This window comes from Lynx canadensis, chromosome A1 (genome assembly GCF_007474595.2).
Source record: "Lynx canadensis isolate LIC74 chromosome A1, mLynCan4.pri.v2, whole genome shotgun sequence".
Taxonomy (NCBI): Eukaryota; Metazoa; Chordata; class Mammalia; order Carnivora; family Felidae; genus Lynx; species Lynx canadensis.
In genome coordinates this window covers 104,055,892-104,083,180 of record NC_044303.2, presented here as the reverse complement: position 1 = coordinate 104,083,180, position 27,289 = coordinate 104,055,892, and the positions used below count along the sequence as shown (strand labels likewise).

Sequence of the window (27,289 nt, the reverse complement as noted above, 5' to 3'; positions counted from 1 at the left end):
TTGAGCTTCTCTCTCCCTATTTCTCTGTTTCTGTGCCCCTCCTCAGCTTTTTCTCTCTCTCTCAAAATAAACAAACTTAAAAAAATGGGATTATATCATACTAAAAAGCGTTTCACACAGCAAAGGAAACCAACAAAATGAGAAGGCAATCTATTGAGTAGAAAGTATTCACAAATGGTATATCTGATAAGGGTTTAAAATCCAACATACATAAAGAACTCATATAACTCAATAGCAGAAAAACGCACAACCCCATTAAAAAAATGGGCAGAGGGCCTGAATAAACATTTTTCCAAAGAATATGTACAGATGGCCGACAGACACGTGAAAAGATGTTCAACGTCACTGATCGTCAGGGAATTGTACATCAAAACCACAATGAAATAGCACCTCATGTCTGTTAGAATGGCTAGTATCGAAAAGACAAGAAATAACAAGTGTTATTGAGGATGCAGAAAAAAGGGAACTCTCATATACTGTTGGTGGGAATGTAAACTGCTACAGCCACTATGGAAAACAATATGGAGTTTCCTCAAAAAATTAAAAATGGAACTACTTTAGGATCCAGCAGTTTCACTTCTACATATTTATCCAAAGAGAACAGAAACACTATTTGAAAAGCTGTACACATGTCCCTTTTCATTGCAGCATTATTTACAGTAGCCAAGATATGGAAGCAGCCTCAATGTCCATCAATAGATGAATGGATAAAGAAGATATCGCGCACGGGCACATACACACACACAGTGGAGTATTAGCCATTAAAAATTGAAATATTGCCATTTGTGGCAATATGGATAGGCTAGAGGGTATTATGCTAAGTGAATTAAGTCTGACAGAGAAAGACAAATTACCATATGATTTTGCTTATGTGTGCATTCTAAAAAACAAAACGAAAACAAAGCAGACTTATGAGATCAGGGAACAAACTGAGAGTTACCAGAGGGGACGGAAGTGGGAGAATGGATGAAATAGGTAAAAAGGATTAAGAGGTACAGACTTCCAGTTACAAAATAAATAAGATATACATGGGGATGTAATGTACAGCACAGGGAATATAGTCAGTCATCTTGTAACAACTTTGTATGGTGATAGGTGGTAACTAGACTTATTAAGGTGACCATTTCACAATGTATATAAATAGCACTACATTGTATATCTGAAACTAATACAATACTGTATGTCATTTATTCTTCATTAATAAATAAATAAATGAATAACCTTTTCTCAGGAAAAAAAAGAGGAGGTTAGAGTAATTCATGTTTTTCAAGGTTGCCCAATGTTCTGTATATTTGGGGAAATGATGTTAAAGATTTTCGAACAAGGATCATCTCAGTGGAGGCCAGGAAAGTATTCAATAGTTTCAATGACATCTTGGAACATTGGAAGGGACCTTTTTTTTTTTTTAATTTTTTTTCTAGGGTTTATTTATTTATTTTTTTGAGAGAGACAGTGTATGAGTGGGGAGGGGCAGAGAGAGAGGAAGACACAGAATTTGAAGCAGGCTCCAGGCTCTGAGCCGTCAGCACAGAGCCTGACGTGGGGCTTGAACTCATGAACCGTGAGATCATGACCTAAACTGAAGTCAGATGCTTAACCGACTAAGTCCCCCCTTTTTGTTTAATTAAAAAAAAATTTTTTTTGGGGGGGGTAGACCTTTTTTAACCTGAGAGAAAAGGACTGATAAAACCTGAAATGTTAAAAGCATTCCATTTAAAGTAGGAAACAAAACAAGAATGTCTGGAATTACTACTCACTCTCAACATTATCATGGAGTTCATTGCTTGTGTGATAAAATAAAGATTTAGAAGAAGTAAAGAATGGAATCGTGAAAACAAATGTTTTTATTATTTCAAATAATGTTATTGTCTATAAAGAAAATGTCTTAGATTTTACAGATTGATTATTAAAATTAATAAGATTTAGCAAGAATGTTGAATATAACATAAACTCAGAAATTTAGTTACATTTCTTTGTAACATCATCAAAAGAAAGTGCAATTAAAAATGTATTTCCAGGGGTGCCTGGGTGGCTCAGTAGGTTAAGCAACCGACTTCGGCTCAGGTCATGATCTCACAGTTTGAGCCCCTTGTTTAGCTGTTTACTGACATCTCAGAGCCTGGAGCCTCTTCGGATTCTGTGTCTCCCTCTCTCTCTGCCTCTCCCCCGCTTGTGCTCTGTCTCTCAGAAATAAATAAACATTAAAAATTATATATATATATATATACACACACACACACACATATTTCCAAGCAACAGAGGGGTAAAGTACCTAAGAATAAATCTAACAACGTACAAGGTCTTTGTGTAGAATATTCTAAAACTTTATCAGAGGATATTAAAGAAGTCCTAAATAAATGGAGGGACAAACCACGTGCATGAATAGGTATACTTAACACCCTAAAATGAGCAGTAGACTTAAAGCAATTTCATCAAATCGAGTAATAGACTTAATGCAATTTCAATTAAAAATAAATCTTCATTTGATAAACTGATTCTTAAATGTAAATGAAAACGCAAAAGGGTCAAGAGTAGCCTATCACTTCTGAACTATGTAAGGATTCTTGTCTCATTAGACAACAAAACTTTTAATTATAAAGTCATAGTAATTAAGACAACAATGTATGACAGAAAGAAGAAAGAAAACACACTTTCAGCAGAAAATATGTAAGAACATTCTAATGACCCCAGGGTAGGGAGGGATTTCTTACATAAGTCATGAGAAGTGTAAATCATTAAGAAAATAATGCGTTGATAAATTAGAAACAAGAATGTGGATATGGTATAGAATGTGAAGAGACAGGTCATTTGCTGGAATAAAATATTTACACCACATATAATTGACCATAAATCTAGTATCTGAAGTGTTTTTAAAACTATCTAAAAATAAGAGGTGCTTGGGTGGCCCAGTTGGTCGAGCGACTGACTTTTGACTCAGGTCATGATCTCAGGTCATGACCTCGCTGTGAGAGTGAGCCCTGTTGTCAAGTACCACACTGAGCCTGGAGCCTGCTTGGGATTCTCTCTCCTTCTCTGCCCCTCTCCTGCTCATGCGCATGTGGGTGCACACACATTCTCTTTCTCTCAAAATAAATAAATAAACATTAAAAAATATCTGAAAAAAAAAAAAAGAAAAAAAAGAAAAAGGCAGTAACCCTGCCTCCTGACCCAAAGGATCAGGGAAATGAACATGAAAACCTCATTGAGATGGCATTTCTCAGCTTCCATATTGGAAAAAACTTAAAAGCCAGGCAATGCCAATGTTGTGGAGGCAGCAGAATAGCTGTGGGTGAGAGCGTAAATGACACCAGCTTGGAACACAGGTTGACATCATGAGCAGGGTTAGTCGTGCCTGTAATCTGTGACCCAGCAATTCCTCCGCTGGGTCCATACTTTACAGACACTCTTACACAAGCACATGGCAAGGCATGGGCAGGATGCAGTATTTCTTGACAGAGCAAAAAACTGGAAGGCACCCAGAGACGGGCCAGAATGCCCTTCTAAAGGGAACAACACATCGTGATACTCCCATGTTCTAAACCTCCAATTGGTTTCCCACTGCAGTTAAAATAGAATTCTAAACCCCTACATCCAATGCTTCTCCCTCCGATTTCATCGGATGCCACTGTCCCCTGGTTCCTCAAGACATAAGATCCTCCCCACCTCAGGGCGACGTGTTCCTTCTCAGTCATTCCATGGTTGGCTCTTTTTTCATCCTCTTGGATGGCTGAATTATCACTTCCTTGAGGAGTCCTTTATTTCCCACCCCATCTAAGTTAGTTTTCCCTATTTTATTCTCTATATCAGCCCTGTAATTGTTTCCTATGATAATATATGTTAAAACAAGAATTATGTATGCATGTGTGGATGCATTCATGCGTTCATAATTTTTTATCCTCTTTGACATTAAACTAATAACCTCTATGAGGGCAGAGACTAGGTCTATCTTGCTCATGTCTGTATCCACTGTGCATTCCACATAGCCTAGCGTATGATAGTCACACACTACATCTTTGTTGAATGATTGAATAAGAAAACTGCATAAATTGTATCTGTGCCTACTTGAAGCAGTATGTTGATCTCAGAATACCTTTTAGCTCTAGTTCATGGGAAGGGTAATGGGATCCCACATCAGTCACATAAATCCTTAGTATTTAGTTAGAAGTTAAAGGGAAGTGTTTACCTGTTTTTGTTTTTGTTTTTGTTTTTTACCTGAAATAATTGACCAATGTGTTTCCATGAATTATTTTGAATGATTTAATATATAATACATTAAGTAGATTTTTCACCTAGACTGAAAGTCCTTTATTGCCCAAACTGTTTGGAGACACACGTAATGTTTTTAGATTGGTTCTAATACACATTAAAAAAAAAAAATGCTTCTAGCTACTAATATAGACGTTTGATGTTGACTATTCTTTAAAAATAATTTTTTTTGAAACATTGATTTGTTTTTGAGAGACAGATCATGAGCCAGGGAGGGGCAGAGAGAGAGGGAGACACAGAATCCGAAGCAGGCTCCAGGCTCTGAGCTGTCAGTGCAGAGTCCGTGGGCGCCTCAGACCCATGAACCATGAGATCATGACCTGAGCCAAGGTTGGATGCTTAACTGACTGAGTCACCCAGGCGTCCCTGATGTTGAATATTCTGATATGCAGGTAAAATAGGCCTGGGCTGTTTTTGAAAGGGGCTTGAATTTAGGTTGATGCAGGTTTTTATTTTTATCCTATTTATTTATACTTATTTAAATAATATATGCATATTATTTAAATTATATTTTCTGTATTTTTTGCATTTAAAAAATTTATTTATGTACTTTAATTTCATTTTGCCTGATTAGACCTTGAACTCCTAGAAACGTCTGCATTACAGCCTACACAAGAGATGGATGAAGCAGACAAAATGATTCGAGAAACATTTCAAATGTGGAAGTAATACAAAGTAATACAAAGATTTTACATGCTCAGTCATAGGAGTTGTGCTCATGCTCAGACAATTCACGTCAGATAGATGGATGTTAATGATGGATGGAAAAATTAAGTTAACTTAAAATAGGTGCATCATGCAACATTTTGCGTAAATTCAGGCTCTTTGTCCCTAAAACTTCTTTAAAAAAATGTCTTCACTTGTTTCTGTAACCCAACATTCTGATACCCAAACACCATTAAATGAAGTGGGATTTCTTGGTTTCTGTTTAATTTTTAAAAGCTATAATTTTGAGCACTTTTTCTTTTTTAGAGAGAGAGAGGGAGGGTGCAAGTGAGTGAGGGACAGAGAGAGAGAGAAGTGGGCTTACCAGATGTGGGACTTGAACTCACGAACAGTGAGATCATGAACTGAGCTGAAGTCAGATGCTTAATGACTGAGCCACCCAGGCGCCCTGAGCACTTTTTTGTATAAATGATTTAAAATGATTAAAAAACAAAACAAACGACCACCTTTCTGGCTGTGGTGCTGTGTAAAAAGTCAACTTCCTGTTTGGAAGTCACTTCTCTGCCTTCCCTTGACAGGTTTAATGGAAGTAACATGAAAGTTGGGTAAGAAACTTTTTCTCGTAATTGATTTCCACTTGCATTTGATATCTTATGTCAAATTATATCTCTAGGAACTTATAAAGTATAAGTTCCTAGAGAATTATTATGAGACCAAAATGAATAAAGAGTTAGTGACACAAATTTTCATTAAAAATATGTAATTATTAAGGGCGCCTGGGTGGCTCGGTCTGTTAAGTGTCCGACTCTTGGTTTGATCTCGCAGTTTGTGAGTTCCAGCCCCGCATCTGGCTGTGTCTTGACATGAGGAGCCTACTTGGGATTCTCTCTCTTTCTCCCTGCCCCTCCCCTGTGCATGCACGCACGCATGCTCTCTCTTTCAAAATAAATAAACATTTAAAAAAATGTAATTATCAGAGTGACGTTAATAGAGGCATTAATATTTATAGCTAAAAAGAGCATGTTCTGAATCAGGCCAAAGCAGCTATAAATCACTATACAGTAAGTAGTTGAACCACACAGCACAGCTAATACTGTTTTGATAATTAATTTAGAAAGCCCCTGCATTTACTTTTTTGATATTGACACAGTAATTCTGACACCAAAGTAAGGTTTTGGGCTCAACTATTTGGGCTTCAGTTCCTATGAACTTGAAAGTGATCAGGAATTAAAGAATGGCAGAGCTGGCTAGTCGTCTAGTACTAAAAAAGTCCTAAAGAAGGCACTAACGATTATTTTCCCTTAATCATGGTCATAGCTCTATTTGCTCAGCAAGGCACATTCTTTGCTGTGTACCCCCTTCCAGTCCACTGGCCCAGATGCCTCGGCTTGTGCCTTGTCCTTCCCCTTGGCAGAGGATGAGGAAGGAGCTCTCCCCAGAACACCTGTCAGGTGGCTGAGGCCACCAAGGTGACACGCGAGATGTACCCACCTGAGAAGCACAGAGCTGGGGCAGTCTGCGGCGCTGTGTGGGGCCTCGGTGCCTGCCTTTCTTGGGCTGCCCGGAATGTCAAACCGGAACACCGTGTCACTGGAAGACAGCCTTTTCTTCACCATTGCGCCCGTGCCGATCGGCAGGTCAGGAAATAAGCTCAAAGGCTCATTTCTGAATCCCCCACCTCCGATGATGTGAAAATCCCTGCGTTTGGCTTTGCTCCGTTCCCCCAGTGCAGGAAACTCTTCACGTGACACCTAATCTGGCTGAGGCTATTTTTTTTTTTTTTGAAGTCGGTTAATGAGTAACGTGGAAGTATGACACAGAGTGGTTTTTATCCTGCCCACATTTGCTCTGAAGGAAAAAATAAACGTGTTTGGGAAATTCAGCTTTCGGTTTACTAATATGAACACCACACAACTCTGTGGGTTTAGGCAGCAAAGTGTCCGGGAAAGTGAACACATAAAAAGTGGGGTGCAGAAACTGTCAGCAGTATCTCCTGGGCCTGACCCCTGGGGTGGAGAATGTGGACGTGCTTTATGCCTTCACGCGTGCAGGAGATAACCAGCCCACAAGCACGCCACATCCCACACTGTGGGCAAGTTTGGCAAGACTCGCAAGAGCTCGGGGGCTGTGCTTCATGGTCCTTGGGACTTGAAGGGTTCTGGAATTCCTTTTTTTTCTAATGTTTATTTATTTTTGACAGAGAGAGCATGAGCAGGGGAGGGGCAGAGAGAGAGGGAGACACAGAGTCTGAAGCAGGCTCCAGGCTCTGAGCTGTCAGCACAGAGCCCGATGTGGGCTCGAACCCACAGACCGCGAGATCATGACCTGAGCCGAAGTCGGACACCCAACCGACTGAGCCACCCAGATGCTCCAAGAGTTCTGGAATTCTTTTGGAAGGGGAAACGTACAAAGAGAAGCTCAGGATTCAGGCTGTGTATTTTGCTGGGTTACGGGCAGCCGTGACCTCTTTCACTGCCACCCCCACCACCACCAGAAAGACAAATAATCCGTAGGAGGTGAGGGTTCCAGTTCCATCTGTGTTGTTTTCTGGCTGTGTAACCTCCGGTTATCCCCAGCCTGCTGAGCGTGGTGTCTGCTATGCCTGTCTCACAGTACTCGGGTACCTGGGATGGCTCAGTCAGTTGAGCGTCCAACTTCAGCCCAGGTCGCAATCTTGTGAGTTCGAGCCCTGCATCGGGCTCTGAGCTGACAGCACAGAGCGTGCTTGGGATCCTCTGTGTCCCCCTCCCCGCCCCTCCACCCCCACTCACATTCCCTCTCTCAAAAAATAAATAAAACATTAAAAAAAAAAAAGGGAATGAAATCTAGGAGAAAATGCTGTGGAAATTTGCCATACTGCTATGTGTTATTGTTATTTAGAACCCATTTAAGCAGGAAGTTCATCAGGTGAGTTTCTTTATGTGACGTTATTCACTCAGTCTGTGTTCACGCACAAGGAAAACATCTGTGTCCCACCACCCATGTTCCTAGCAGCAGTGAAGGGTTTGGTCCAGAGTGGCCACACGCACTGGCATTGGCAAATGGTGGTTTGAGTGAGTCACAGACTGTGGAAGAGAGCAAAGTTTCCCCGGGAGATCAAATCTTTAGCCTTGGCCTCGTTAGCCCTTTTCTCGAACCAGCTGGTCACCATCCAGGGACAGGTTTGTGCTGCTCTGTGTGCAGCACTGACTCTAAGTACACTTTTGAAATTAAAGGAAGTATGTCTTTTGCTGGGATTTTAGTGGTTCCTAATAGGGTGACCAACTTATCCCAGTTTGTCCAGGAGTTTCTGGTTTTAGCCCTGAAGGCCTTTCTGTGTCCACTCAATGTGAGGCAAACCGTTACAGCTGGTCATGCTGGTTCTTTCTTTCTTTTTTTAATTTTTTTTTTAACATTTGTTTATTTTTGAGAGGCTGAGACAGAGCATGAGTGGGAGAGGAGCAGAGAGAGAAGGGACACAGAACCTGAAGCAGGCTCCAGGCTCTGAGCTGTCAGCACAGAGCCAGACGCAGGGCTCGAACTCATGGACGGCGAGATCATGACCTGAGCCAAAGTCGAATGCTTAACTGACTGAGCCACCCAGGTGCCCACCCCCCCGCCCCCACTTTTTAAAAAAATTTATTTATTTATTATTTTGAGAGAGAAGGAGAGAGAGTGTGCAAGTGGTGAAGGGGCAGAGAGAGAGGGAGAGAATGAGAATCCCAAGTAGGCTCTGTACTTTCAGCGTGGAGCCCAATGCAGGGCTTGAACTCCCGGACCGCCAGACAAGATCATGACCTGAGTCAAGTCAAACACTCACCTGACTGAGCCACCCATGCTTCCCTGCTCACACTGGTTCCTAGCGCCTTCTGGCTGCGATTCTGATGGTGCGCTTCGCCCAGCTTTTCTTTGTCCTCTTTGATAGTGCGATATCTGTATTTCTCCTTTCCCCCTTATCTCTATGCTAATGTTGGAAAGACATTAGATAAACTAAGTTTTACTAAGGTGTTGGATTAAATAAACCAATATCATACTTCATATAAGAGCAACAACCTGCGAGCTAGTTTCTGTTCCTTGTAAACAAAAAAGTCTAACCGGCACATGTATTAATAACTAATGCAACAGACTTTACCATCTCCCAGGCACAGTTGGATTTTAGCTGGGGCACTGCTTAACTTAGGAGAGGATGTCTCTAAAGGAGGAAATTCCAGTGTCAGCAGGCAGTCTTTGGATATATTTTTCAGTAGAGAAGCTATTGACTCCTCAATAAAGTTTTATTAGCAAAATTCCCTGCTAGCCACAGTGCATGATACAAAATTTTTTTTAAACATGGGTCCTTCTCCAATCATGAAGCTAGGAAGAGACACTGTACATAACTGAAAAGTTAACTAACAGTACAGGGGGAAGGAAGGCAGTAAATCAGACTATTACTTCTCCCATCTGTGGACTACCTAATATCTTTTGAGTCTATGTAGCATCTCTGCTAGGTAATTTTAAAATAACATCTCAGTCACTCCTTGCCCAAACCACATTTTTACAGACGATGAAACTTTATCTTAAAAACGGTTAAGCAACTTGGCCATAATTAAGTGGCCATAAGAATGCGGCCCTGCTGCAATTCATTTGTTCATTCAACAAATGTTTATTAAGCATATAAAAGGAGGAGAGATTATTTATTTACATTTAAGAGGAGGCAAGATCTTTGAATCTGGGAAGATTTAGAAAAGCCTACAGGGACAGGTGGAGTGTGAGTTAAACTCTGAAGGATGAGGAGAGATTGGAAAGGCAGAAGGGGAAGGGAGGGGAGTTCATGAGCAAATAATTAGACTCTGACCAGGTGTGTGTGTGAGTGGAGACTGGTGAGGAAGGTAATAGTTTCGAACACTTACATGGAGGCTGAGTGATGAAGGACCCCGAACGCCAGTGGCTAGTTCAAGCTTTATCTCGTAGGTAGTAGGAATACAAAGATGCAAACTGAATTTGAAGGCCATGGACATGATACTTTGAAAGCAGAAAATGAACTCAAGCGTCTTGGTGATACAATTACTTCATTCAGGCAGCAGCTATCAGTCTTAGGGAAGCAACTCTGAAGTAGTTGAAGCAGTATTGACTGAACTCTTATGTAAGATGCGAATTCTTTTCTTATCAGAAGAAATTGTGTCAAAGATGAGGTTTGCTGAAAGTGGAGAGCAGGGGTCACATACTCAAGTACTGTCAAGAGCCTGGAAAGCAAGTAAAATTGTGAGGTGGGGCTAGAAGCCAGCAGAAAGTGGTAGAAAAGGGCAGTGTGTATGTTCTCCCTAGAGACCTGCAAGTTTTTTTTTGTTTTTTTAGTGTGTGTTTTTTTGGGGCGCCTGGGTGACTCAGTTAAGCATCTCACTTCGGCTCCGGTCGTAATCTTGTGGTCTGTCAGTTCAAGCCCTGTGTTGGGGTCTGTGCTGACAGCTCAGAGCCTGGAGCCTGCTTCAGACTCTGTGTCTCCCTCTCTCTCTGCCCCTCGCCCGCTCGTGCTCTGTCTCTCTCAAAAAATAAACAAAAATTTAAAAAATGTTTATTTTTTTGAGAGAGAGAGCGAGAGAGAGAGCATGAGCAAGCATGGGTGGGGGAGAGGCAGAGAGAGGACAGAGGACTGAAGTAGGCTCTGATCTGATAGCAGTGAGCCTGACGTAGGGCTCAACCTCAACGAACCGTGAGATCTTGACTTGACCTGAGGTCGGATGCTCACCCGGGCACACTTGTTTTGTTTTGTTTTTAGTCCTGGTATAGTTTACACACAGTGCTATGTTACTTTCACGTGTACAGTATAGCAATTCAACAGGTCTATACATTACTCAGTACTCATCACTATAAATGTATTCTTAATCTACACCACCTACTTCACCCATCCTCTCACCTACCTCCCCTCAGGTAACCACCAATTATAAAGAACTTACACAAGTCAACATAAAACAAAAAACAAAAAACAAAAAAACCACTGAACAATCCAATTAAAAAATGGGCAAAAGACATGAACAAGCATTTCTCCAAAGAAGACATCCAGACGGCCAACAGTCGCATGAAAAGATGCTGAACATCACTCATTAGTCAAGGGCAGTCAGGTTTTAAATGCCCAGATGCTGGTGGCATGGACAGTGTGAACCCGCGTCAGTGTGGGATCCCGCTGTGGCGTGCCCCCTGAACTTCACTTCTGGTTAGGAGCTGTCTATGCTAAATGTTTCAAAATTTGCTAGTCGTTATGTTTGGACCTTATGGTCAAGCAGGAATGAGGTTCCAAAGGCACACGACCACAGAGAGAAAACGTGAATTCTGACGCTTTATTTTTAAGATTAATGGCAGTTGCCCACTGTGCAGGAATCCACATCCGCAGGCACCCACCTGCCGTGTTTGACCCCTTCAGCTGTTTAGACGTGGCCGCTACTCAGGGTGCTGCTTGCCTTTGCCGTAGCTTTCATTTTTGTGTGTGAAAATTAAAACAAAGATCAGGCAATCAAAGATAAACACCTGGAGTAGGATATTTATATAAATACAGCTATAACAGTAGCACACACACTGGAAAAAAATGGCAGTAGGTAGAATACATGTAAAATAAAGATTGCAGAGACCTTATTATCTCCTCCCATGGAAACTGAGATTACGAAAACCAAACAAGACAGAAGCTGACAGCAGGGAGCCTGAAGCAAGACCACCGATGATTCAAATATCTCATTTTTCTGATGCTCTCCAGTAAGTCACACGTTATATCTTTCTTTAAAAAAAAAAAAAAAAAGGTTTATTTCGAGAGAGAAAACGCGAGTGGGGGAGGGGCAGAGAGAGAGAGGGAGAGACAATCCCAAGCAGGCTCCCCCCACATGTGGGGCTCGAACCCGCGAATGGTGAGATCATGACCTGAGCCAGGGTCGGACCCAGGTGCCCCAGTCACATGTTACATCTTTATAAGCAGAGGCTGTAAAAGACGTTCTGAGGTAGAAAAGAGGACAATGAATTTGACCTCTCCCATTTGGTAAGTTCAATGAACATCTCTGCACTTTTTTCCTTCCTATTGAATGAAAAGATATTAGGCTAGATTTGGCCTGGTGACATCTGCTGTTTGGCCTTTGCCATGTTTCATAAGTAGAAATTTCTTGTACATTTCACAGAAAACATTTTTATCTGACCTTGCCTAGAAAATCGGATCCGCAAGTGTGGTAATAGTTGGCTGATACGAAGTAGTAGTGCCCCCTTGTGGCGGGGCTGATCTCTGCAGGCTGCCTCTGCCCTCAGCCCTCTCCATGGCTCATTCTGCCTGCTTTGATTCACTGAGTTCTCAAAAACGTGCTTTTGAGTTTAACACTGCCAGCTTACATGGTGTAAGCTCTAATTTTCTTACACCATGTAAGAATTTTCTCTCCTTAAACCCGAGTTTTCTTTCTTCAATGGAACAAGGTCTGTAGTTCCAAGAATTTAAGTCTTGTTCAATGATGACTATCTTTAGTTATTATGTCTAGCCATTCTGAAGTCCACAAATAGGGACCTAATATGCTTACTGGTGCTCAGCTGGGTGGGGGGTGGGAAACTCATGCCTATATCTCGGCCCCCCCCCCGTCCGCCCCGCCCTTCCTCCTTGAGGTGTAGGAATGGGATGCTGGGGCACAAGACCAAACTGAAAACACCAGATAAACATCACAGCTTCAAAACTGAACTTTCCAGAGGCATGGATTGTGAATATGCATTTAAAAATACACTAAATTTCCTCTACAATTGAGCAGTGTTACAGGTATTTGTGCTTTAAGATTTATGTGGTGGATTATGCTGTGTTCAGGTTAGTATTTTTTTTTTTTAATATTTATTCATTTTTGAGAGAGAGAGAGAGAGAGAGAGGGGCAGAGAGAGAGGGAGACAGAGAATTCCAAGCAGAGTCCGTGCTGTCAGCAGAGAGCTGCCCTGGGGCTCGAACTCACTAACCATGATATCATGAGCTGAAACCACGACTTTAACAGTTAACCCACTAAGCCAGCCAGGCGCCCCTTAAGTATCTGATTCTTGATTTGGGCTCAGGTCATTATCTCACCTTTTGTGAGTTCGAGCCCTGTGTCCGAGCCCTGCATTAGGCTCTGTGCTGGCAGTTGGACCCTGGTTTGGATTCTCTCTCCCTCTCTCTCTGTCCCTCCCCCACCTGTGTGTGCATGCTTTATCTCTCCCTCAAAATAAATAAATGAACTTAAAAAAAAAAAAAGGGCGCCTGGTTGGCTCATTCGGTTAAGTGTGTGACTTGATTTCAGCTCAGGTAATAATCCCAGTATCGTGGGATTGAGTCTTGCATGGAGCTTCACGCTGAGTGTGGAGCCTGCTTGAGATTCCTTCTCCCTTTCTCTATTTCCCTTTGCCCCTCTCCCCTGTTTGCACACGCTCTCTCTAAAATTAAAAAAAAATTAAATTAAATTAAATTAAATTAAATTAAATTAAATTAAAAAGAATCAGACACTTAACTGACTGAGCCACCCAGGTGTCCCTCATGTTATTATTAATATAATTAATTTTATACTCTTAAGTGTATGTTAGTAACTTTTGGGCAAAAAAGTGTGTATTCTGGTGGAGTTGCCCTGAAATTCAGACTTCATCTTGGAATATCTGTATATGGAAAACCGGTTTCAGTATGTTGTGAATGTATCCACATTTCTAGAGTGATTTATAATGTGTGTTTGGAGGGTAGGTTATTTGCATTGGAAGGGTAGCTCCATTGTTTCCTTGCTGTGTTACTTTAGAAAGGTTCTTAACCTCTCCAAACATCTGGAATAATGGCAATAACAGTATCAGTCTCAAAAGGCTCTGGAGAGGACTTGTTACAATCACATACAGTTTAAGCATGAAGCCTGTACTCAGTAAGCATGCAGAAGATACTAGCGATATGGTTGAGTGGTCTTATTATAATACAATCCAAAGATATAATTTCCTTCTCTGGAATGTGACATCAGCTGTGGGCCTGCATGTGGCTTGTGGAAAATCTAATCGCAGAGAGAGAGAGAGAGAGATCAAGTACTACCAATTTGTGCCCATGGGGTATTGACATTGGTGCTAATGCCCCCCCCCCCCCCCCAAGCAGCCTGGAATGCTCAGTCTAACTAATGAAATAGGTCATATCTCAGGTCCCTTGTTCCTTCCTCTCAAGCCCCTTTGGTCTGTGGCTTCTGTGATCACAATTGGAGAGGAAGTTAATTCCTCCTCTGAAGTCATGAGCCCTTCTCAGAGAGGATGCGACATGGGGCTCGAACCCACGAACCGCGAGATCATGGTCTGAGGTGAAGTCAGGCGCTTAACTGACTGAGCCACTAATATTGTTTTCATGTAGGACAAGAGAGGGACATGGCCATGTCATCTACAGCCTTTCATTTTCCACTGCTGTTGTGTGAAATAACTAAAAAAAATTATTTTACTCTTAGGCTTTAACTTTCTTAAGCTCTGTCGTTTATTATATTTTATTTTATGTTAAAGATTTTTTTTTTTTAGTTTTTTTTTTTTTTTTTTTTTTGTTTTAAGTAATCTCTATACCCACCATAGGGCTTGACCTCATAACCCGGAGACAAGAGTCACATGCTCTTCTGACTGAGCCAGCCAGGTGCCCCTGTTTGTTACAATATTTTAAAATTTCCCCAGTTCTCTGAATTTCAGGGATTTCCTCCCCATATTTTGCTGTTGGATTACAGGAGCAGGTATATATTTTATTTAAAAACACAGACTCTCTGTGTTTGAATTCTGTTTTCTTTTGTAAATATTTATGTTGAGAGAGAGTACCTGTGTGTAATTACAGAGAGAGAGAGAGAGAAAGAGAGAGAGAAAGAGAGAGAAAGAGAGAGAGAGAGAGAGAGAGAGAGAGAGGGAGAGAGAGAGAATCTCAAGTAGGCTGCATGTTGTCAGCACAGAGCCTCACACAGGGCTCGATCCTAAGAACCGTGAGATCGTGACCTGAGCCAAAATCAAGAGTCCACTGCTCAACCGACTCAGGCACCCAGGTGCCCCTCTATGTTTGAATTCTTTTTTTTTTTTTTTTTAATTTTTTTTTTCAACGTTTATTTATTTTTGGGACAGAGAGAGACAGAGCATGAACGGGGGAGGGGCAGAGAGAGAGGGAGACACAGAATCAGAAACAGGCTCCAGGCTCTGAGCCATCAGCCCAGAGCCTGACGCGGGGCTCGAACTCCTGGACCGCGAGATCGTGACCTGGCTGAAGTCGGACGCTTAACCGACTGCGCCACCCAGGCGCCCCTCTATGTTTGAATTCTTATGATGCCTCTTAATAGCTTAGTTTTCTAATCTGTGAAATGGGAATAATAATGGTCTTTGCCTACCAGGTTTGTCAGGAAAGTGAATTAGTACTTGTAAAGACTTTGAATATTGCCTGAAACATAACAAGCTTTTATAATTTATAATTATAATTTATAATGTAACAGCTGTATGATAAGCTATTATAATTATTGTTACTAACATTTATAGTAAAATCATAGGGCCTTAGTTACAGGAACTATTTTTGAAGAGTAAAAAAACACCTTAACGCATAGTTTATATAACATCAAGTCCACCTGTTTAAAGTATGTAGCTTAGTGATTTTTAGCATGTTTACAGAGGTACTGTCTTTTCACCTCATCTCCTTTTGGAACGTTTTCCTCGTCAAAAAGAAACCTTGTAACCATTGGCAGTTAATCTCCATCCTCCTACCTCCCTGCTTCTCTGCCCTGGGCAACCACTGTTTTCTGTCTCTATGGATGAAACATTTCACGTAGAGATAGAAAGTATCTAGCTAGTCTGGATATTTCATATAAATGGGAGGTACTATATGTAATCTTTTTAACTGGCTTCTTTTACCTCTTTGTTGTTGTTGTTGTTGTTGTTGTTGTTGTTGTTGTTGTTGTTGTTTTTAAATACACTCCACACCCAATGTGGGGCTTGAACTCATGGTCCTGAGATCAAGAGTTGCATGCTCTACTGGTTGAGCCAGCTAGGCACCCCTCCCTCACCTACATGTTTTCAAGTTTCCTCCAAGTTGTAGTATGCATCAGAATTTCCCTTTTATGAGCCAGTAATATTCCATTTTGTGGATATACCACACCTTATGGATCCATGTTTCAATTGGTACATATTTGGATTGCTTCTGGTTTTTGGACATTATGAATGATGCTCCTATGGAAATTTGCGTACAAGTTTTGTGTGCACATGTATTTTCAGTGGTCTTGGCTAAATACATAGGAGTAAAATTGCTATGTTTAACTTTTTGAGGAAATGCCAACATGTTTTCCAAAGTGGTTGTGCCATTTTGCTTTCTAGCCAGCAATAGATGAAGGTTCCGATCGCTCCACACACTTGCCAACATTTAACTATTTTTTTTCTTTTTGGTGAACTGGTATCTCATGTTTCTTTATTTGCATTTTCCTAATGACTAATGATGTTGAGCATCTCTTGTGTGCTTTTTGGCCATTCATATATCTGTTTTGGAGAAAAATGTATTCAAATCCTTTGCCCATTTAAAAATTGGGTTGTTTTTTTATTATTGGGTTGTGTCCTTTATATATTCTGGATATAAGTCCTTTATCAGATATGTGATTTGTACATATTTTATCCCATTTTATAGGTTGTCTCATTACTTTCCTTTTTAACATTTATTTATTTTTGAGAGACAGAACAGAGCATGAGCAGGGGAGGGACAGAGAGAGAGGAGACACAGAATCCGAAGTAGGCTCCAGGCTGTCAGCACAGGGCCTGATGTGGGGTTTGAAACCACAAATCGTGAGATCATGACCTGAACCAAGTTGGATGCTTAACTGACTGAACCACCCAGGTGCCCCTACTTTCTTGACAGTGTCTTTTGAAGTACCAAGTTTTTAAATTTTTAAATGTTGTAAATTTTTATTAAAAAAATTTTATCTTACTAAAAAGTTTTTTAAATGTTTTATTAATTTTTGAGAGAGAGAGAGGGAGAGAGATACAGAGCGTGAGTGGTGGTGGGGGGGGAGGTGGGGGGCAAAGAGACAGAGAGAAGGAGACACAGAATCTGAAGCAGGCTCCAGGCTCTGAGCTGTCAGCACAGAGCCTGACACGGGGCTCTAACCAGTGGACCATGAGATCCTGACCTGAGCCAAAGTCGGGTGCATAACCGACTGAGCCACTCAGGTGCCCCGGAGACACAGGCTTTTATCTTTTTTATGTATACTATGTAAGTCTAGAGCCAGCATTTTTGCTCTTTTCCCTCTATCCTGATTGACAGTTGTGACATCATGTTGTTTAGATACTTATTTCACCTGTTTGTGACAATGGTAATAACCAAGAACACTAAAAATGATGACTCTCTACAGAATCATCAGGCATTTATAATAGCACGAGCTATTGCCAGTGATTACCGGTCTTTGGTTTGAGATTCATCCTGCAGGGTTTTAAAACAGTGAAGAGCAGCGAGGCTGGGCCGACTTCAGAACAGGTGCTGTCTAGGATAGTCTGGTCTTGAGAATTCAGCTCATAGGACCTTTTAAGATGTGAGCCGGGTCATAAGCATGCAATTTGTGGAGGAAAGAATGCACAGGGCTAATCAACAAATACAAAATATTCTAGTTACCCCCAAATGCAGAAGATGACCTAATTGGGTAACAAATGGACAGAGTTTTTTAAAGGTCACCGCAGTTGTGGTGAAGGCGGTCGGTTTGCTACCATGCTGTGTGCAGTGCTGGAAGTGGCTCTGTACGGGAGTTATCGCCCGCGTTTTGCAGAGAAGCCGGAGGCTCAGACCGTTTAATGAACTCGTCCATGTCTCCTAGTTTGTGAGTAAGCAAGCTGAGATTCGAGTACAGATCCAGATGCTTTCCCGATCTCCATAGACTTGGTGAGCTGTTAGCCAGACGGGTTCAGATGTCATTTTGAAATTTCTGGTAAACCAGAGTTCGAAGTCTATGCCTGCCTGACACACCCACGAAAATGCTGTGAATTAAGGTGGGGTTTGGTGTTTGGACCAGACCATCATGGGGGGCTGTGGGGACATAGGCTGTTTATCTCTGAAACTCCGTTCTAGTGTTTGTTCATTTTTCAGGGACAGAGGATAAAGACTGCAAGGGAACTTAATTCTTGTTAAATTCCTATATGCCTGGTACTTTATGTATAGAAACTTATTTAATCCTCTTAATAATGCTAGGGAATAGCATTCCTTATCTCCAGAAGATAAGGAGATAAGACAACCAAACTCCAGAGACATGGTCTCTTATCCTAGTGCACACTTCCAGTTAAACAGCTACAAAACTAGGATTGAAGGGCAACTTTGCAGAATCAAAAGGCACGCATCTTTCCCTTATTACACATGGTCTCCTGGAAGTAAAAGAAAGCACGTAGTTCCTTGTCTCGTCAGCCCATTTACATTTTATGTTACGTTTTCTGTTCCCGTCACGTCTCATGGACAATGTTTGTCTTCCCAGTGTTGTGTGTACCCATGGTGATTCCTTTAAATGTGTTTCTGGAGGCTTTCTCTATTATTGCCCTAGGTCTGGGCTGAGCCTAACAACCTTCCCATAAAATTCTCTTTCTTTTTAAGACAGCATTCTTTGAGGGATTTTAAAGCAATTAGAGTTGGAATTCTCGAGGAATTTTTTAAAAAAATTAAACTCCACATATAATTGGTACTCCCCCAGAGGTTTTACAAAATGTAAACTAGAGAACAAAGCAAAAGTCAGAACACCAAAAACCTCACCCTTAGTGCCTGCTTACAAGGAAGTTGATGAAATTGCACCTAAAACCAAACCTATCTTTCTAGATTAAAAGGAACTTAAAACTCAAACATGCAAGTGCGAAAGTGCAAGTGTGTCATAATTGCATTTTCTTTTGTTGTATTTTTCTCTCTGTCTTTCTGCTTGCCTCCTTGCCTGTCTTCCTTCCTTTTTTTTTCCTTTCCTTTAGATACTCCCTGATAGTCTAGTGGTTAGGATTCAGTGCTCTCCTTCTTCCCTCCCTCCCTCCCTCCTTCCTTTCCTTCCTTCCTGTCTTCCTTCCTTCCTTCCTTCCTTCCTTCCTTCCTTCCTTCCTTCCTTCCTTCCCTCCTCCTTCTTTCTTTCTGTCCCATTTTCCTTTCACTGGAAAATACTGAATTCTCTTGAACAAACGGAGTCCTGGACTGCAACCATACTTTTCAAGCCTTTCCTAGCATTGCTCATTGTCCTTCTCTACTCGAGGTCTCTTTTTTCGATTTGAATAATACAAAAACCCTCAAACCTTGCCAGTTCTTCGACGCAATAACCCTAGAAGCAAAATACGCTTGTGTCGTAGGTTAATATGTCCTAGGTTCCTAAAGCATGTGGGGTCACTCTTGTTTTTTCTCAAGCCCTTGATGATAAACAAGGAGAATGCTCCCAATGGGCAGCCAAAGACCTCCCTCAAGTGGAGGCTTTCTGTCCTTGAGATGCTAAAGAGAGACCTTTTATATAACAAAGAGGCAATACCCTCTTCTCACCTATTTTTTTTTCCGGGTCTGAGACCTGTCACTTACTGTTGTCGGTCTGGGTCCATTGGCTTCACTTCCCTCCTCTTGAACATGCTCTTATGGGGCAGGAGCTGGGCTTGTAAGATCTGTTGGATGTTCCTCTTTGCTTGAATGGCCTGCTGCCTTTTCCACATCCTTTAGAGGCCGCTGATCTTCAAGAAACTCTGGGGAGTACCAGGAAGGAACTTTGAGTTTACTCCTGATCGGGCCGGTGACAGCCCTTTCAGCCGGGTGGCCTGCTTTTCCCTCACTGTACAAGGTGCTATCTCAGAAGGTTTCTCTTTCAGACTCTGCTCAGGGGGATGTGATCGGCCACAGCCACGCCTGAGACGTGCAAGTGTGGGTCAGCAAATGACTCAAATGCAGATACCGATGCTTTCCCATCTCCTCCATGGGCGCAGCGAGTGGTTAGCTCAGACAGGTCAGGTGTCATTTGGAGCTTTCTGGTAAACCAGAGTTTGAAGTCTACCCCTGCCTGACACACCTATGAAAAAGCAACATTCTGTGTGACTCCTAAGATAATATTCCTTCTCACCTCGAGAGCTTCATCTTATCTTGATGCTGGTGTGAGGTCACTTACACTGACCCCTTGCTCATGATGACCTATGTCTTATTCCAATCTTTATGTCTTTCCTCCCTTCAGAAGATAGTGAGAATGTGCTACCTCAGAGATTGCACCCCAATTATCCCTCCTCTCACTTCCTCCTCTTTGTATGACTGTGCCTTTTTTTTTTTAAAAGTTTTTGTTTATTTTGAGAGAGAGAGAGAGAGAGAGAGAGAGAGAGAGACAGAGCACAAAGACGGGAGAGGCAGAGAGAGTGGGAGACAGAATCCCATGCAGTCTGTATGCTGTCAGTGCAGAGCTCGACACAAGGCTCGATCCCACGAACTGTAAGAGCATGACCTGAGCCAAAGGTAGATGCTTAACCAATGGAGCCACCCAGGCTCCCCATGACTGTACATTGTTTACATTGAACATGCCCAACACAACAACTTTGATACTGATTGTTAAATGATATTATCAATGTTTTATCACCGCTGCCTCAGCTATGCTTTCTATAATCAGAATATACTTTTATTTTATTTATTTTTATTTAAAAAAATGTTTACTTATTTATTTTGAGAGAAAGAGTGCACGTGGGGGAGGGGCAGAGAGAGAGGGAGAGAGAATCCCAAGCAGGCTCTACACTGTCAGCACAGAGCCCGATGTGGGGGCCCTATCTCACGACCGCGAGATCATGACCTGAGCTGAAACCAAGAGTCAGACACTTAGCCAACTGAGCCACCCAGGTGCCCTCCAGAATATACTTTTAAAGAAATGTGTTTTGTGCTGTGTTCAGTATGGTTCTTTTCTCATGGTGGGGATTCAATAAATATTTCCTGTTGATAAATTTGTCATACTAGAAAAGGTTATTTTACAGCAAAGTAGTTGTAAAAAAAGTTGATCTTTTTTATTCTTCTTTCTTTTTAGCTGTTCCATCAAATCACTAATGCAAACACTAAAGTTGCTCCTTAATTAGAAGAATAAAAAAAGAATGAGAGCACCTGGGTGGCTCAGTCATGAAGCATCTGACTGGCTCAGGTCACGATCTCGCAGTTTGTGAGTTCAAGTCCTACATCGGGTAAGCTTGAGCCCTGCTTGGGGTGAATGTGAGCCCTGCTTTGGGTAAAACACAAGCCCTGGGTGAGCCCCCCTCTCCCTCTCTCTTCCTGCCCCATGTGGGATATTCTGTCTCTCTCTCTCTCTCTGCCCCTTGATCACTTGTACCCTCTGTCTCTCTCGGTCTCTCAAAAAAAAAAAAAAAAAAAGACATTGGCTGAACACAAATGATAAACTACTTTTAAGTATTTAATAAATTTTAATCTATAACCATTGCAAAACAAAATGTATGTGTGGAGGTGATTTACTTGTATAGGAAAAACTAAGACGAAGATTTACAAATGAGAAGGAAGAGTACAATTTACTTGAGTTCAAGGCTAGATAATAGAACAAGATTTCTAGGCATGTGATTATTAAGAATGCAAACAACTTTTATTCTGTATCTTCCCTTTTCTACTCTTTGAATCAAAATTTGTCCGAAGGTGTTGATGATCTCGATTAAATTAATGGCCTCTGTTTATCCGTACCCTTTGCCCAATATCTTTGTAGTCCCTGCTCACTCTAATTTGGGCTGGCCTTGTCACTTGCTTTGGCCAGTACAGTGTGGCTGAAGTGATGATGTGACAATTCTAAGTCTAGACCTCAAGAAATGTTACATGTTTCTGCTCCCTCTCTGGCTTCTCTGTGGTCACCATGACAACAAGTCTGCATTTGGGGCATGCTCCATGTGAGGCCACATGGAGAAGAACTGAGTCATTTTAGCTATCATGGAGCCCTCAGCTCCCAGTTGACCTGCCATCTGACCACAGACCGAGCCCAGATAAAATCTGACGGGTCTAGATTAGTAGAACTACCTGCCAACTGGTAGCCTCCTAAGAAATAATAAATAGATTTTTAAAACCCCTGTGTTTTGAGGGGCCAACCTGGGTGGTTCAGTCGGTTGAGCATCTGACTCTTAATTTCAGCTCAGGTCACGGTCCTAGGGTGGCAGGATCGAGCCCTGTGTCGGGCTCTGCGTTGGCATGAAGCCTGCTTAAGATTCTCTGTCTCTCTCCCTCTGCCCCTCTCCCCTGCTTGCTCTCTCTCTAAAATAAAAATAAGGGGCGCCTGGGTGGCGCAGTCAGTTAAGCGTCCGACTTCAGCCAGGTCACGATCTCGCGGTCCGTGAGTTCGAGCCCCGCGTCAGGCTCTGGGCTGATGGCTCGGAGCCTGGAGCCTGTTTCCGATTCTGTGTCTCTCTCTCTCTCTCTGCCCCTCCCCTGTTCATGCTGTGTCTCTCTCTGTCCCAAAAATAAATAAAAAACGTTGAAAAAAAAATTTAAAATAAAAATAAAAATTAAAATACAATAAAACGTATGTTTTGAGACGGGTAAGCAGTAATAGCTAACAACTTCACATCTTATATTGGTAATACTAATAGTGTAAGTCAGTAGTAAGTCCTCCCAGGGACTATTATATTTTAACTGTTGTCAGCTGTTTGAGCTAAACGAATGTAAGTTTGAGAGTGTCTTTGGTTTCAGTAAGTGAAGATGGGAAACTTAGGAATGGAATCTTCCTGGGATCGTAGTCCCATGAACTTCAGAAGGCTATTACTAGACACAAGAAAACATAGTTTTAAGGTCAGGTGGGTGGCATCAGTTAGAGATCTCAAAGCTGTAGCCGGTAGACCTACAAACTGTTGCCATGACGTCCCCACACGCATGCTCTCCAACCTCCCCCACAGCATTCCCACTCCCCAGGCTAGCCTCCCCCCGCACAGCAGACCGCACTACCCATGACTCACTCTTCTCGGGTCTTTCACAGAAGCCCTTCTTCCATCCCCTATATCAGCTGCGCTCCAGGGTTTTGCACTGAAGGGCTAGCACCAGTCAAAGGTGACCCCCAGTCCTGCCTCCTGCCTCATGCGTGATGAACCCTCAGACGTGCTAAGGGTTTCACATTTATGTACTCTGGTTTTCTTTTCTGCAAAATGGTGGTGGGGAAAGGCCCGCAGCAAAGCTTTCTCTGTCTCTCTCCTGCTCAACTTCACAGTTACAGAAAGAAGTTAGGGAAAAACAGAAGGTTTGACTTTTCAGAAAGCGAGTCCAGCGTTCTTTTGATCATCGGTAAAGATAGTTGCTGCTGATTTAGAAACCTTGAATATGGGCCAAAGCTTTAGCAAATATTAACTCTAATTTTATAGCCCTTATTATTAACAGCCAGATAAATGATAGTTCAGAGATTTTACATGATGTGAATGGATCCAAAGTCACACATGTGATTAGAGGCAAAGCCATAAATATAGCAAAGCCATAAATGTAGTAATAGTTGGAGTGTCTTATTTGTACTTTCAAAAAAAATTAAAAATCTGCCTCCCGTTCCATAGTATGGATATGTAACATCGTCTTTCAAGTTAGGCAGTACCTCCTGAACCGCATGCATTCTCCTTCAGACACATGAAGGAACTCGAGCCCTACCAGAGTCATCTTATCAACCTGAAAGCCTATTGTAGACCCCTCAAAAACTCAGCTTTTGGGAAAACAGCAGGAAGAGGCCACTCAGCAGGGAAGCCTGGTGGGAAAGTGGGGGCAAGTGTTGTCCTCGTAATGGTGCCTTTTATAACAATAAGCTCCAAGCCGGGTGACTTAATCCCCCTTGTGCTCAGTTTCCTCATCTGTAAATGTGGGTGTGGAGTCAATCAGTGCTTTCCTGAACTGTGGTCTGTGGACAATTTCCCTAGCCCATGTGAAAGTTGGGAAATGCTATCTACAAGGTCCATCCATCCCTTAGAGACCTTTGTGAAGGTCTGTATTCAAGAAGTCTGTCATAGCGATCCTGGAAACCTCTTAAGAACCTAAAGGAAGAATGCCATTTTGGAAATGTACAGTCAGATGACTGTTACGATTTCCTTTGGCTATAAAGACATCTGAGCTAATAGATCTTTCGTTCTGTTGCAATTTACAGCTAATTCCATTTTCTTTCCTTCCTTCCTTCCTTCCTTCCTTCCTTCCTTCCTTCCTTCCTTCCTTCCTTCCTTCCTTCCTTCCTTCCTTCCTTCCAGTAACAATGCTTTTATTTTAACAAAAAAGTATATAAAAAGGGTCACAAAATGGGGGGTGGTAAGATAGGATGTAATGTGTGCGGTGTCTCTGGATTCCATCCCTCTCTTCCTGCCCCACACACAAAAGTTACTGAATAATGTACAAGTCACCATTCACAGTGCCAGAACACCATCCAAATAATTGTTTTCATCAGGGTCAAAAAATACAGTGATTATGAATGTGCTGTGACCAGTTATTGATTCCACTTTCTACCAAGGAAGGAAACGGGGAAAAAATAATATTTTGGGGCACCTGGCTGCCTCAGTTGGTGGAATGTGTTACTTTGGTTTCGGGGCTATAAGTTTGAGTCCCATGTTGGGTGTAGAGGTCACTTCAAAAGAAAATCTTTATTATTATTATTATTTTAATATTTGCTTTTTAAAAGTTTATTGATTTTTTTTTTAATTTTTTTTTCAACGTTTATTTATTTTTGGGACAGAGAGAGACAGAGCATGAACGGGGGAGGGGCAGAGAGAGAGGGAGACACAGAATCGGAAACAGGCTCCAGGCTCCGAGCCATCAGCCCAGAGCCTGACGCGGGGCTCGAACTCCCGGACCGCGAGATCGTGACCTGGCTGAAGTCGGACGCTTAACTGACTGCGCCACCCAGGCGCTCCAAAAGTTTATTGATTTTGATAGAGAGAGAGAGAGTGCACACATGACAGCAGGGGAGGGGCAGAGAGAGAAGGAGAAAGGGAGAATCCTAAGCAGGCTCCACAAGGTGAGTGCAGTGGGACTCAGAACTCTCAAACTGTGAGGTCATGACCTGAGCCGAGATCAAGAGTCAGACACTTATCCAACTGAGCTACCCAGGCGCCCCATTAAGATTTTCTTTTTAAGTTATCTCTACACCCAACATGGGGCTCGAATTCACAACCCTGAGATCAAGGGTCACATGTTTCACTGACTGAGTCAGCCAGGCACCCCTTAAAAATAAAATCTTTAAAAAAAAATCATATTTTCTTGGTTGTCTACTTTGTGTCAGGCACTGTGTTAGATATTCTATGTATTCCTTATTTATTTCTTCCAATACTATGTGGAGTATTATTATTCTCACCTTACTGATACTGATCTTAACTACATCATTTTTTCTCATAACTACTGTAGTCTTACTGAGAGAGTAACAGTACATCAACAATGTAGAGTCAGTGGGCGCAATCCCCGATACTCTATCTCTACACATTCTCTAGGTGATATTATCCAGCCCTAGGGCTTTAATCCTATTCTTATGATGTGGTCATGACTGATGACTGTGAAATCTCATAATTTTCTCTTGACTGTTCCTGTATTAAATAAACATCTCAAATTTAGTGTGACCAAACCAGCATTTTAAATTCAGAGCTTTCCTCTAAAATTTTCTTGCCCAGTTAACCCTTAGTAATTGGCCTCCATGTCTGCCATGTCAGACAGCAATTTAGATGTTGATTTCTCTCATACCTTCATTCACCATGTGCACTGTATCAACCAGTCTGTTCTTGCAAGACACATCTAGAATGTGACTGCTTCTCTCCATTTCCATGGGTATTTCTGGTCAAGCTACATCATCTCTTATGAGGACAATTACCGCACTGTTCCATTTGTTTCTACTTGTGTTCTGTCTGCAATCAGGAGCCAAGATGATCTAAGACATAAATATAGGCACTGTCTTGGCCGGTTTGCTGAGGAAGACCACCAGCCTTGTGGGATTGGCTGTATGTGAGGGTCCACACGAGAGTCTAAGAGTATCGTACACAAAGATTCTTGATGTTCTTGAGCAAATTCCTAAAAATGCAGCTTACAGCAAGTATATAGAATGGATTACAAATGAGAAGTGGGGTATGGTTAAAGCGGAACCAGATGTTGAGAAATTAGAAGACCCACTTCAGGGTGGCCAACTAGAAGAGGTGATTCTTCAGGCTGAAAAAAAGTCTGGCAGGAAAAATGATACATCGGAAACCATGGGAGCCTTCAGTGGAAGAGCTCCTGCCAACCACTGGTAATGACCAATATAATCCTCATTAAATGACTAGTGTGTTGATGGAAAGCTGATGTAATTAAGTGTTCTGTTACATAAAATAAAGAAAGAAAAAATTTAGACCATGTTACTTTGCTCCTTAAGACCTTCTGATGATTTTCCATTTCGCTAAAAAAAAAAAAAAAAAAAAAAAAATCTAAGTTGCAGTCTCTGGCCTTGCTCATGTCTCCAACCTCATTTGGCCGATGCTTCCTTCCCTACGTTGGTTTCTTTCTCGATCTGCAACGTACCAGGCTTGTTCAACCCCAGATTGCTTCGCTTGCTTTGCCCTCTGCCTGGATGGCTCTTCTCATCCTCATTTGTTGTTGGTTCAAATGTTGTCTCCTCAGGGTGCCTTCCCTGACCACCTTTTCAGAAATGATCCCACGTTTTGCAGAAACTATCACATCATTCTGCTTTGTTTTTCAAAGGAGTTGTCCCTCTTGTTATTTTATTAGTTTATTTGCTACCCTCCCACCTGTTTCTCTCAATTAGAAGGTAAGTCCATGAGAGCTTCCCTCTCTTTGTTGTGTTCAACCCCACATCTCCCTGCTGGTGTGTTTCACAGTGCCTCATACATACAGTGGCTCAGTAGATATTTGCAGGCTTAATAAAATAAATGTTATCTGTCTTGCTCATCTTCCCAGCCATTTCTGTTCAGCGCACACTTAAAAATAATCAAACACATGTAAGGCTACACACAGTGTCTTCAAGCAGATTTCAAACAAATGTACTTTTTGGAAAGAAATGTTTAATGTGTATTTATTTATTTATTTATTTATTTATTTATTTATTTATTTTTACATGTGTTTATTTTTGAGAGGCAGAGAAAGCACAAGTGGGGAGGGGCAGAGAGAGAGAGAAGGAGGCAGAATCCAAAGCAGGCTCCAGGCTCTGAGCTGTCAGCACAGAGCCCAAGGCAGGGCTCGAACTCACAAACCGTGAGATCATGACCTGAGCCGAAGTCGGGCGCTTAACCAACTGAGCCACCCAGGTGCCCCAAATGTTAATTAATTAATTAATTAATTGAGAGAGAGAGAGAGAGAGACAGAGGGAGAGAGAGAGGGAGTACATGTGCACACGTGAGAGGAGGAGGGCAGAGAGGGAGGGAGAGAATCCCAAGCAGGCTCTACACTGCCAACTTGGAAGCAGATATGGGGCTTCACCCCACAACATGAGATCACCACCCTGGGTGGAAACCAAGAGTCACTCGTTCAACTGAC

General features: G+C 41.9%; 1 protein-coding gene across 1 annotated transcript in view; it reads right to left on the bottom strand.

The window, feature by feature from the left end:
* Nucleotides 1-19,543, bottom strand: part of GRAMD2B (GRAM domain containing 2B) — a 131,266-nt gene extending 111,723 nt beyond the window's left edge. Inside the window, exon 1 of the mRNA XM_030317170.1 lies at nucleotides 19,400-19,543. Coding sequence (XP_030173030.1) covers nucleotides 19,400-19,527 — 128 coding nt within the window. The 5' untranslated portion in view covers nucleotides 19,528-19,543. The remainder of the gene's footprint in view (nucleotides 1-19,399) is intronic.
* Between the last annotated feature and the right edge of the window lie 7,746 nt (nucleotides 19,544-27,289).